Source organism: Camelus bactrianus, chromosome 15, assembly GCF_048773025.1.
Source record: "Camelus bactrianus isolate YW-2024 breed Bactrian camel chromosome 15, ASM4877302v1, whole genome shotgun sequence".
Taxonomy (NCBI): domain Eukaryota; kingdom Metazoa; phylum Chordata; class Mammalia; order Artiodactyla; family Camelidae; genus Camelus; species Camelus bactrianus.
This window is the reverse complement of record NC_133553.1, coordinates 19,831,252-19,843,980: the sequence shown is the minus strand read 5'-3', so window position 1 is coordinate 19,843,980 and position 12,729 is coordinate 19,831,252. Positions and strand designations below refer to the sequence as shown.

Genomic DNA, 12,729 nt, shown 5'->3' with positions numbered 1-12,729 from the left:
TAGGAGGCCCTCAAGGTGTATGTTTGTTGAATTCACAAATGATACAAATTCTTGTGGACTTTCCCTTTTGGTTCCTTTCTTAGTGTATCTAAGTAGTTCTCAATCTTAGTGTGCCTAGAAATTACTCTCAGGGTTCAATTCATAAAACCATGTATTGTGAGTGTAATTTAAGAGATTTTTCTGGAGTATTTTTGCTGTTTGACTTTAGAATTTTTGTACCCTGAGTAAAGGTGTTCATTGTGTTAATAAAAAGGTAATGAAACATATGGCAGCCATTATTCTAAGTTTTAAAAGTTTCTTTTTAAGATAAAATATTTAGTTTGCTTAAACAGAAATAACTCTTTTTTTCCCCCTTTAGGTTTTATTGTATGATCTTCGGTCTGATAAGCCATTGCTAGTTAAGGACCACCAGTATGGGCTGCCCATTAAGTCAATTCATTTCCAGGATTCCTTAGATTTGATTTTGTCTGCTGACTCCAGAATTGTCAAAATGTGGAATAAGAACTCAGTATGTATTTTTTGTTGTTGTTAAAATTACTTATTTGCATATTTTCCTAATTTTTTTTCTTTTTTTTTAATTGAAGAATAGTCAGTTTACAATGTGTCAATTTCTGGTGTACATCATAAAGTTTCAGTCACCCAAATACATGCATATATTTGTTTTCATATTCTTTTTATTCTAGGTTACTGCAAGATATTAAATAGAGCCCCCTCTGCTCTACAGAAAAAAAACTTGTTTATCTGCCTAATGTTTCTTTTCTTTCTGTTGCCTTTTTTGAATTATGTGGGTTCTTGAGAAAGAAATACTGGGTATCCATTTGGGAACTTAGTTGGAAGTTAGTTACTTCAGGATAGATGATACTCATATTCAAAGTAGTCAGGATTGTTTTCTTCCTGTTAAGACATTTTCCTGATTTGCTAAAACTGACATTCACTTTGACATGTTCAGTTAAGTAAGAAAGTAAATCATTGTTTAAAAAATTGATCTGTAAGAAACCCCTAGACCTTGAGGCTCTCTTACAACCTTAGGAAAGTTTTATGAGCCACTGCTGTTTCCATATCGGTATTATTATACACCTCAATTTCACACCCTTTCCCCATCGCAAACAATTAGATTTTAGATATGATACCTTTACAATAATTTAGTGTTTTTCTTAAAAACAATATTTTTTTAAGAGTAATTGATATTCTCTCCCCTTATGAAGTGTCCTTGAAAAAAGTAACAAAACCCTGTGCTGCTGACTTAATCTGCCTCTGCTTTTCCTTTTTCATTTTGAAACCTAAGTATTTTGAGAGAATAGTAAAAGGTTATTTCATCAACTGGGAAAAAATTCTTTCAGTGTAGCAGTTGCTTTTAAGAGTCTTTGCATTTGTTGATTACAAACTTAGCATCCTTAGTCAAAAAGTGTCACTTTTTAATATTCACTTTTGAGATGAAGGGGGTGGGGCGTCCAGCAGCCTCAGCACTGGTCACCAGAGGGTGAGCGTCAGTCTTGCCCAGGGGTGGGGAGGTAGGGGGTAGGCTCCTGTGCTCAGGGTGGAGATGCTGCCAGCAGCCCCGTCACGGGTCGACTGCTGATCAGAATCCCTGGCTGCTTGGACCATTACTTTTTTTTTTTTTTTTTAACATTTTTGTTGAGTTATAGTCATTTTACAGTGCTGGTTCAAATTCCAGTGTAGAGCATAATTTTTCAGTTATACATGAACATACATATATTCATTGTCACTTTTCTTTTTTGCTGTGAGCTACCACAAGATCTTTGGACCATTACTTTTGTTTTTAATTTTCATTTTGTTAACTCTCTAAGTATTACCCTTACTTCATGCCCTGTCCTTTTCCCTCTGGATCTGTTGTGGAGATTCAGAGTTGTCCTTGGGGTGTGTGCTGTCTCTCAAGCCCTGTTCCCTTCATAGCTCCTGTGACAGTTTGTTAGGGAGCAGAGGGAGGGCTCTCACCTTTCCTCAGTTCTTGGAAGAATTACCCTGATGATCAGTCGCCCAGGAACTGACGTTGCTCCTTTGAGCTGGGAGGGTTCTGAGGACTTTCTTAAGAAGATTCATGTGTCTTAGGCTCAAATTTTCTCAGCTGTTTTCTGATAATCCTAACTAATGTAATTTAAAACTATTTTTTGTAATACTACAAATAAAGACATTTTGTTTTTGAGAGTTCATAACATACTAATAAAGTAGAAGTTGTCCTTGACCTGCCTTCCATCCTGCCCAGAGGTCGTGACTTATCAGTGTGGATGTATCCTCCCAAGCCCTCTACCTGCTGTGTAGTTTTCCATAACGTGGATTTCTGTGAACTGTGGCACCTTTTCTTTTTTCTTCCATGCTGTTTTTATTATTTCCTTTTCCCCTTCCTTTCTTTTCCCTCTTCCATTTTTTGTTTCAATGAGAACTTGAGTTGAGAAGGAGGTAGCTGTGTGAGTTGCAGTGTTTGTTGTAAATTAGAATCTGCCTGCTGTTTTTCATTGAGCATGAAATTCGTTTTTTTATCTATTCCCCTCCTTTACCATGGAGCCTGTAATAATGAGGAGCCTCTAATAAGTGCAAGACCTGGCAGACATTTTCAGCATGAGTTCTTGAAATCATGTTGTAGTTGCCACAGTAAGTTGCATTTTGGCGTTGTTGTAATGACTAAATACGCCCTTCTGACCAACACCCAGATTACTTGGTTTTGCTTGACTTCCTTCCCATGTTTATCTTTCTCATGACCTTTTCCCATTTCCCTCTTCTCATCTTCTTTTTTATTTTACTTAACTTCTCTTAATTTTTAAAAATATAGCCCACTTCCCCCCACATTTAAAGCAAAAATATGTTAGCCTCCGCTGTGTAACAACTAACACTTTTCCTGTATTTGTAGGACTTTGTTTTCTATGTTCGTTATCTTATTTGCTCCCTCAGATCCTCGCGACCTAGGGATGGTGGATACGGTCTTCATCTTACCGTGCTGAGCATCTTTTTTGGTTTCTTTGAGGACAAGTTTAACTAGAATGTATTTTCCAGATTGTGAGAATTTTTTTAAGTTGATGTACAACTTTACTTTAAACTTTACCCTTTCCACTTGTGTAGACACTATTGTTAAAAGTTGGTATTTATTTTTTTTGGGTAAGTCACCTTTCCCCCTTGAGCCTCAGTTTCTTTGTCTCTAAAACAGAGAATTTAATAAACTGATAAAACGAATTCCCTTAAGAATCTTTTTAGATTCTATGATTTCAGTTGGGTAATTTTATTTTTTCACATAAGCGGGATGTAGTGGCGTTATGCCTCCAGTTTATTGTCTGTGTATCACATTGCTGAAAGTTGTCTTCCTTCAACTGTTCTTTTTTTCCTTTAACTATTTTAATAATTCCTTTCGCTTACTGTTTTAGGGAAAAATATTTACTTCCTTGGAGCCAGAACATGACATTAATGACGTCTGCCTTTACCCCAACTCAGGTATGCAGTACATAGCAACGGGCCATTCAGTGATATAAATCTGCAATACACTTTACTGGGTCTTAAACTCATTTTATTTCTTAAGATGGGTTTTGACTTGGTTAGGACAATTCTTGGATATTGTATTTATTTGAAAAATTAAGAACAGGAAGTGGTATGGATGATTCAGAAAATGACACTCTCAGTGACTCAGTCGTCAGCCTGCCTAGCAATTAGTAGAAGCTGGTTAGAGTCTGTGGGTCGGTGGCAGGTGAGGTGCTATTTTGGTGTGCACTTTAGCTCTTTTACATGATTAGTAATTGTGAGTGGAAGTTGACGTTAGGGATTTGGAGAAGGCTGGAGTTGCCTGATGATACACAAGGCGTAATATGAAGCCACGGGTTTGGTGTATTCTATGTTGTATGCTGTTCAATAAATTACATGGCAGGTTTCAGGGTTTAACGATACCTTCCAGGCAAGTCCGTACAGAATTTGGGGGGATAAGAGAAAATGAGGACAGTTTCCACTCTTAGGCAGAGTTGTACTCTGAGTACAGATGAGCACGGATAATTTTGATAGACGGACACAAGGCAAAGCAAGGAAAGCTCTATCATGTTCGTACGCACAGAACTGAGATGCATGAGAGAGAGACGGAGGGGGTTCAGCCAAAGCCATGAGAGGTGAGCGTAGAGGAGGCCTGGGTTTGCCCTGGGTTTGGAGCGCCAGGTGAGATGTAGTCAGTGGAGTTGGGAGTGGTCCACGTGAGGGAACAGTGTGAGAAGGATGGGACAGGATGCAGCGCCATACATGGGGCTCGTTTGAGGGAGCAGAAGAGCCTCGTGTGCCAGTGCCAGGGTGGCTCTGGGAGGAGTTGGGGGTGCACAGGCTGCGAGGTCTGGAAACGGCCCACTGAACAGCTTGGCTCTGTGTGTGGTCAGGACCCGCTCAGACTGTGCTTTCAGAAGGCAGTTCTGCTCACCGTGTAAAAGGCAGGTCACTTTTGAACTAAAATGAGTAGGAAGTGACACTTTGAACTGAGATTGGGAGCACAGGGGAGAGAGCAAATTTGGAGAGAATATATTTTCTTGGAACGTTTGAATATGAGGAGGCATTGGGGCAGTGGCAGGGTCTGGCAGAGAGCCTTAAATCTGGCTGCCCACCAGCTTCACCTGGGAGCTTTTTAAAAAGTACAGATTCCTTGGCCCCATACCAGCTGTACTGACTCAGAGTGTCCAGGGGGAGTGTTATTTATAAAAGGCATCCCAAGTGATTGTGAATCCCTGCCCTGCCCCACAGCTTTACCCTGGGAGCCGCGTCCAGTGCACAGTGGAAAGGGTGGTCTCCAGAAAAGTAGGTCTGCAGACACAGAGTTTTAAGGCATGTAAATAAAGGTTATTGCAGAAGTGGGAGTGAAGGAGATTAGCGGTGGGAAAAGTGTGTAGAAACAAGAAGAGAGCAGGACCTGAGTCCACTCAGAGGGAGATGAGAAGGAAGAGCCAGCCAAGATGCTTCATAGGAGTAGACAGGGTGAAGGTACAGGAACCAACAGTTGTCGAAGAGAGAAGCTGAGATGGGAGCGATTCTGTGGGCATTGCTCAGCGAGTATGAGTATCATGGACATGGAGGCAGGAAGGAAAGAGCTCAGTTGTTTAATGGTCTAAGTGATGGATGCTGTAATCTTAATTTTTCATTTCATCTTTTTATAACCCTGTATAGTTAGTAGTACATCTTTCCCTTCCCTTCCCTTCCCTCCCCTCTCCTCCCCTCTCCTTTCCCTCCCCTCCCCTCCCTACCCATCTTTCTTACATCTTAAGAGATGGGAAATTGACTTATTTGCCCAGGGCTGGCCTTGCAGCCGGCGTGTGGCAGTCTCAGTTAGAGCCAGCCGTTCCCGATTCTGGAGCCCGTGCTCTTTCTAACTATGCAGTACTCTCTGGAAAACGATAAGAAACTCTGGATCCTTGTTATTAGCCTTTCATCTGTGACAGTTGGGAAGATTTTATTGTAACAGTGGAGGTGAGTCAAATCATGATGAGTTCAGGAATTAATTGCAGGTGAGGATGCTAGGGTTCTAGTTCTAGAGAATTGAATGGTCTAAAATGGGGTCTGGGCCAAGTACAAAGATGAGTAAAACCAGGTGAAATTACAGTTGGAACAAGGGTTTGGCTGGATTGAAGGAGTGAGAGTTTGAAGGGTGCAGATAATGATGAGAGAAAGAAGTTCTCTACCTGTTTGGGGCCACCAGCCACATGTGGCCACTGAGAACTTGCAGTGTGACTCATCAGAATTGAAATGTGCTCTAAGTACAGAATACACATCAGATTTCAAAGACACTGAAAACAAAATGAAGTAGATCATTAATTTTTTATATTAATTACATATTGAAATGAAAATATTTTGGACTTACTGGTTAATAAAATATATTAAAATTAATTTTACCTGTTGAAAAAAATTTTAATGTGTCTATTAGGAAATTTTAAGTCACATATATGGCTTGTATGATGTTTCTTTTGGGCAGCACTGGTCTAGACTTGGAGATGTTTAACAGCTTAGGATGCAGATTAAAAGTCAGCCGCAGGCAGAGTGGAGCTTCATCTCCACCAGGTGCCGCTTTAATCTCACCGGAGGAGAGACGTTCTTCTAATATCAAAAATGCTTTTATCCCTCCTCATAAGAAAACAGTCATTTTCTAGTCTTACCTTTCCTTCAGTCCATTTTCAGATTTCCCTGATTGTCCCCCAGATGCCTTTTTTCGTCCATTTTTTGGAATTAGGCTATAACCAAGGTTGTGTATTACATTTAGTTGTGTCTTTTGTTTCTTTCAATCCAGAACAGTCCCCCATCTTTTTTCCCCCCCCTCCTTCGTGGCAGAGTTTTCCAAGATCAGGTCTGTAGTCTCGTAGGATGTCCCATGGATTTCTGTGATTGTTTTCCATGGTGGTTTAACTTGTTCCTCCAGCCTCTGTATTTTTCCAGAGTAGAAGTTAAATCTAATGCTCAGTGCACCGTAGGTTAAATATTTTGGCCAGAAGTGGTGCACAGGGCTGCTGGGCTCTCCGCGTCAGGTCGCATCAGTCATCCCAGGGCCAGGGAGGAGTGTGGTCGCTGTTTAGGTGACCACCAGAGAGCTCTTCGTTCCAAAGTTCACTTTTCTGGAAGGTGGAAATTTTAAGGGTGATGTTTTGGACAGAGGAGTGACTTTACTGTCAAATAACTTATAGGAAGTTAATCAAACATAAAAACTTGCTCAAGATTTATTTCATGACAGCGAGCCCAGTAAAGCAAGCCCCTCCACTGCTGCTTCGGGCTTTGGAGCCGAGCGCGGCTGCTTGGCGTGCTCTGCTGTCTTCCCCTTGCTTCCCGCTCCTTTCCCTCTGACACTGGCTGCCCTTTAGGGTTTTCACTTAATCACTAGGAGCTTAATCATATTTTAGAAAAGCTAAAACGTTCTTTTTTTATCTTCTCACTTACTCATTTTGGAGTAATTAAAGACAAATCACAATGACTGTTCTGTCATGTTTTTCTGATACTAAGGCTGCTCAGAACATTGAGAAATGGTTCTGCCTTCCCAGCTCCTTTCAGCTCCTGCTCTCTTTGCTCAGTCAGCCTTCTCCACATCAGGCAGCCAGGTCTGGGCGCTGCGGGAGGCCCAGCCTGCCCAAGGTGCTTGGGGACCCCCCCTGAGACCCGGGGAATCAGCATCACTGGTCTCAGAACCACCGGGAGCGGGAGATTTCCGTTCAGAAAGACCTAACTCAGGCTTCATAATTATACCCAGCCTGCTTCTCACCCGCCTTCCGCGGCTGCTGGCTGCTGTCTGGACTGTGAGATGTGACGTAGCCTTCTATTCTCTGTCCATCACCTCTCAGTACAGAGAGAAAGCTTTTCCATCATCTGTAAATATCCTTGGCTCCCTCTGTAGTAAAATCACACGCTCCACACTTACATCAGGAGTTGACCACGTGGGAAGCAATGTCCTGTCCCTCCAGCACAGGGCTGTTCTCACAACTTGTCTGCTCTGAGTCACTCGAGGCTGTGACCTGATGCCGTAGGGTTTTCCTACAGAGCTTCTCAGATGTGTCTGGTGAGGGACCAGGGTTTTGTTTTTTGTTTTGTCTTTAAATTTCCAATCTATTGCAGATTGATACTTGTGTAAAATATAATAAAAGTGAATTACTAGGAAAAGGGTCACACATTTGCATCTCGCTGCAATGTCAGATTGCTGTACAGGGTTCTACATACACTCTTCCTTTCAGTTTCTACACTTATCTCCCAGCTCGGTGGCATTTCTCAGACTGGCCCTGGGAGCACACTTCGGCAGAGAGCCTTGTTCCTTCTTTTCAAGTGTGACCTTCAAAGAGTCCTTTAGCCTCCGAAGCACATGCAGGCGAGACTTGTTCCGTGCATGTTTCTGTTTCTGGGGCGGGGGGGTGGGGGCACTGTGGCTGCACCAGACAGCACAGCGCCTCCTGGGCGCTGCTGTTCCACACCAGTGTGTTCTCTTGACTCCCAGTGCTGATGACCTTTGCCTTCTCTTTCACAGTTCGTATTTTTATTGTTGAAACCGCAATAAATATCAGCATAAAGGAAATTTAAAGGGAAAAAGCCACAGTTCTAGAGTCTCTTCACAAGTATTACTCTTTTCGTTAGAGAAATTGTTTTAATTATGTGTTCATGTGTTTTAGATTGTTGTCCTCACACCATACATATGTATAATGTCTTTTCGTTTTTAGCTTGACATTATATTAAAAGCATTTTTCATGTTGCTTTTTGGTCTTTATATTTGTGCTTTTAAATGGTTTATTTGATTGTGCATGAAGCCTTTTCATTCTGTCTCCATTGTTACTGGAGTTTCGGAGCCTGTATTACCTGGGCTTTGGAGTCGGAATATCAGCTACTCGACTTACTAGTTGCGTGGTGACCTTGAGCAAATGATCTGACTTTCTGGGGCTCCTTTCTTGTCTCTGGATGTAACATGCCAGCACAGTACTTCACAGTCTCCTCCCGTGCCTGGGATCATCTTAATTTCTGCTGAACTAACTCTTTCACTGGTTTGATTTTCCAGCTTCTTTCTTGTTAGGAACTTCTCACACTCCTTGGGCTTTGTAAGGTTGTTTTTCTCATTTATAGTTGGTTTCAGTCCTGACCTTCCCTGCTTTAGTTTGATAGTAGGCCAGCCTGTGTCATTGTCCATATGTGGCCAGGGGCTATCCTGCTCCATTGTAGAAAACAGTCTGCTGCACCCAGTCTGAATTCTCCTGTGTAATTAGATTAGAGCCTTTTCTGTCGGTTTGATGGGTTCGGTTATGTTTCCTCGTGGAACGCTCACTGCTCAATGTTCAGGACTGAGTCACTGAAGCTGAGCTTAGGGGGTGTCTTTGGCAGAAACCTTCTTTTTTGGGGGTACTCTGTCTCTTCAGTCCCTACAACTTCTTTAATCACGTGCAGAGGTCTAGGAGGAGTTCTGGCAGTGTCGTTAGGGAAACTTGGGAACACATGTCAGTACAAGTTGTTACTTCCCATCACGGCCTCTGAGCATTTGTTTCCAGGGTCATCAGAAGTGTCCAGGGGAGAGATCTTATAGAGGCCGCAAGCTATGAAAGTGTCTCTGATTTTTTTTTTTTTTTGCTTTAGTTTAGATATACATTCTTGCTTTCCTCGACTTCACTATCGGCTGTATGTATTTTGGTGAAGGTTGGTCCCAGTTAAGGGCTCGCTCCCACTTCGGAGCTGATGTGCACAACGTGGTTCTGCTGAGAGAGCGTTGATTTCCTGCTTTCTGGTTATTAGTTGCCCTCGTCTATCTCAGCGTTTTATTTCCGTAACAGCATTAAATATCATCACTTTTGCAAGCTTTTGTTTTAACAGAGGAGCAGCAAAAAGTACTTTTAAATCACAGAATCAAATCATTGTTCTTAACATTTAGTATATTTAACTATGATTATATGGTCTCATAATCCAAATGTCTTCCCTCTGTGGATTCTTCTATTGTATTTTACACATAGATTTTAAAAATAAATAAAATTGGGTTGATATGTAAAGGTACTTAAAAACAAAAGCTCTTCAGTTTGAATTATGGCTCTAAAGTTTTCTAGCTTGTGATGGGACCCTCAGTACATTTGAGCTTTATCTTTTTGATCTGTAAAATAAGAATGATATTTCTTACTTCAGAGAGTTGTTGCGTGTTCACTAAAGTAAAATATGTGAAAGTGTTTAGTGAATGATAACGGACTCTTCAAATGGTTGCTGGCTTCAGTGTTGTTTAAAGTGCATCAGTCTGGAACGGGCTGTGAGGATTGGAGCTGCTTTCGGAGACTTTAGGAGAGGAGTGGCTTGCACACATGACACAGAACTGAGAACAAAACTGAGACATCTGAATACTCTGGTTCTGTACCAACGAATAATGGATTCATATGTTCTGTTGCTACTGGGGTTAAAAGGAAACCATTACTGAATGCCACAAATTTGCCCTTTACTTCATTTTTACTTTCTTAAAATGCCAATCCCCAGACTAAATTACTAACCACTCTTTTGGTTGAATCTGTTAAAGTTCCCTTGTGAGTGATTCATTTTGGTATAGTAAAGGCTGTTAGATTCTTTACAGGTCTTTTCTAGTGTAGCTACACACACATAGCCTTCCCTTTAAGTCGTTTTGTTTTCTATCAGGGTGTAAAGTTTAATTCAAACATTAGAAACTAGTTTGCTGTGACATTTTGTGGGAAATAGTTTACCTTGGTTCTTTAATTCCTGATTAACAGAAAGAAGGCTTCCTTTCTTAACTTCCTTATTTTTATTATAATAAATAGTGCATCAAAACTATATTTATGATTCTGAAGCATAAAACTTTCCCCCTTAAAAATGATGGCAAACTTTATATAGACCCGAGCACTTCATGGTGGGAACCGCCCAGTTACTTAGCTCGTACACCTGAGCATTTTGCAGATTGGGAAGCTGGTCTTTCTGACACTTTAGGTGCCTCACCTAGGAAGATCAGGGACTGAAGCCCGCGACCCGACCTCTAGGGTGCCTGGCTGCCAGCCTGGGTCTTCTGCCTTAAACACTGTGTTCTCAGCACCTCATGCATTTCAGAATGTAGAACATGTAGAAAAGGGTACTTTTCTTTTCCCCATGTGTTTACTGTTTTCACTGTGTTTATTTTTAGGAATGCTTCTTACCGCCAATGAAACTCCCAAGATGGGCATCTATTACATTCCAGTAAGTAATACAAAAAGGAGTTATGATAAAAATAGAACAAGCAAAGACACTGTATTTTTAAACTGGCTGCATTGAGGGACTCTGGGTCTGCATGTGGCTATGTAAGTTAGACACAGTGGTTCACTTGTAAATTCACTTTGCTTCCAGGAGGCAGTAAAATAATGCTTGACTGTTCTTTTATGGAAAACTACTTAATATCCCATTAAATTTTGATAGTAGAAATTCATCTTTATTCTTCAGGGTTACATTTTTGGTTGTTTATTTCAAAGGGTTTCAGAGTCTTAAACTTTCAGCTACTAGTGATCAAGGGATCTAGCCCTCTTAAATAAAAGTCTGGTACTTCCCTAGTCATCTCGTTGTAGTTTATTTCTTGTAAAAATAAACTACATATGAAAGAATCTGTTAGATTGCCATGATCGGTGATGATGTGCCATTTACAGTCCTGTCCCTTTTTTTCTTTCTTAAAGAATTCTTCTCTTGTATGTCAGAAGCTTCCCTACCTTTACCTAAACAGAAAAGCACACAGTGCAAAGTTGGCATTAGATTACAGTCAGCAGACATCTCCATTTTCAAGGATTTGGGGAAAAAGGGTAAGAGGTGTGGGTGGTGAAGAGCAGAACTTTAGGGAGGTGAGCTCTCTGTAATCACCGTTAGCCTCCAGCTATGAAAATGCTTCGTATTTATGATAGCTCAACCATGTGTGTATTTCCAAAAAGTATTCTTGTTGCTGTTGACTTTCTGTGGTTTCAGGAAACTGATAATGTTGTTGAAAGCACTTTGAGATGTTTCTTCTGGTTGATAGTGAAATGAAGGCCATTCAAACAGCAGCTTTTCCGTTTTTCTAAATTGTCCTTTTTTTCCCTTTTCCCTCGGAGTCTCACAGATACCACTTCCATATTCCTTTCAGTTTATATCTTTCCCTGTCTTCATTGGATCACAAATATTTATTGATTGCATCAGCCGTGTGTCGGGCACAGTGCTATAGGCTAGCGGTATAACAGTGTATAGGGTACTGCTCCTTTCTTCAAGGAGTTCATTATTAGAGAATAAAACAAGAAAGTAGAAGATTTCAAGTCAGTGTGCTAAATGCTGTAACGGAAGTAAGAAAGGGTACTTTATTAGAGCATGTAGGAAGAGAGACACTTAACCCATCGTGGGACTGGAAACTGGTGGGAGGTGTGGAGGGTACTTGGAGAAACCTTCTCAGAGGAATTGATTTCCAAGGAGAAACCAGAAGGATGGTTCTCTATCCTGGAGGAAGAGGGTGGGGTGCAGAATGGTAGAAGGAGCTCGGAAGTAGAGGGAACATAGTGTGCAAAGATAAGAGAGGAAGGATTCCACCCGACCAAGCTTAGGGCTAGAGGGATGGGGATGAGCTCCGCAGCCAGGGGTGGGGGTGCAGGGCAGGCTGTCCTGGAAGAGTTTTAAGCAGGAGAGTGATATGATCAGATTTGCATTTTTGAAGGATTACTTTGGCTGCCATGAGGAGAATGGATTAGATAGGATCTAACCTGGAAGCAACAAGAACAGGCCATAGCAATTTGCAGGAAAGCTGATAGTGCCTGGGTACCTGTGCCAGGCCTCCGTTTTCAGTAGCTGGAGCTTTGGGGATTCTGGGGTAATTTTAGAGAAGTCTGATCTGGCTGGCAGTAATTTCAGAGGTCTGTTATCTTGAGTAGCCAGATGGCATGTCTTGGAGGTGTCCACTGATGAAGACTTGTGTACGTCACAGGTGCCTTCCCTCAGTCCTGCGTGACCTAGTCTCCCAGTGTCAGCCCCTTTGGGAACGTCAAGAGAGGCAGAATGTATCAGCTCCCCCCTACCCTTTACTTCTCCTCGGGAAGAGGTCTCTTTTTGTCTTAAGTGCTTATTACTATGTTTTGATCTTCAGCTACTGCCTGTAAGATGTTGATGTCTTGAATCAAAGATCCTTTCCCCATGTCAGAAGTGCGTGGAATCCACCAGCAGGAAGGGAGAAAGCACTGCCGGATAGAGCGGGGAGGCTGCCTCGGGGTCTGCTTCACTGACAGGAGCCGCAGGCTGAGAGTGCCTTGGTGTGGAGCTGGGCAGGGCAGTTCTGAGTACTTTTGCAGT

General features: G+C 41.7%; 1 protein-coding gene across 1 annotated transcript in view; it reads left to right on the top strand.

Moving 5' to 3' along the window:
• Window positions 1-12,729, top strand: part of NOL10 (nucleolar protein 10) — an 85,948-nt gene that overhangs the window by 16,186 nt on the left and 57,033 nt on the right. The window contains exons 11-13 of the mRNA XM_010964022.3: window positions 359-508; window positions 3,375-3,441; window positions 10,583-10,635. Coding sequence (XP_010962324.2) covers window positions 359-508; window positions 3,375-3,441; window positions 10,583-10,635 — 270 coding nt within the window. The remainder of the gene's footprint in view (window positions 1-358; window positions 509-3,374; window positions 3,442-10,582; window positions 10,636-12,729) is intronic.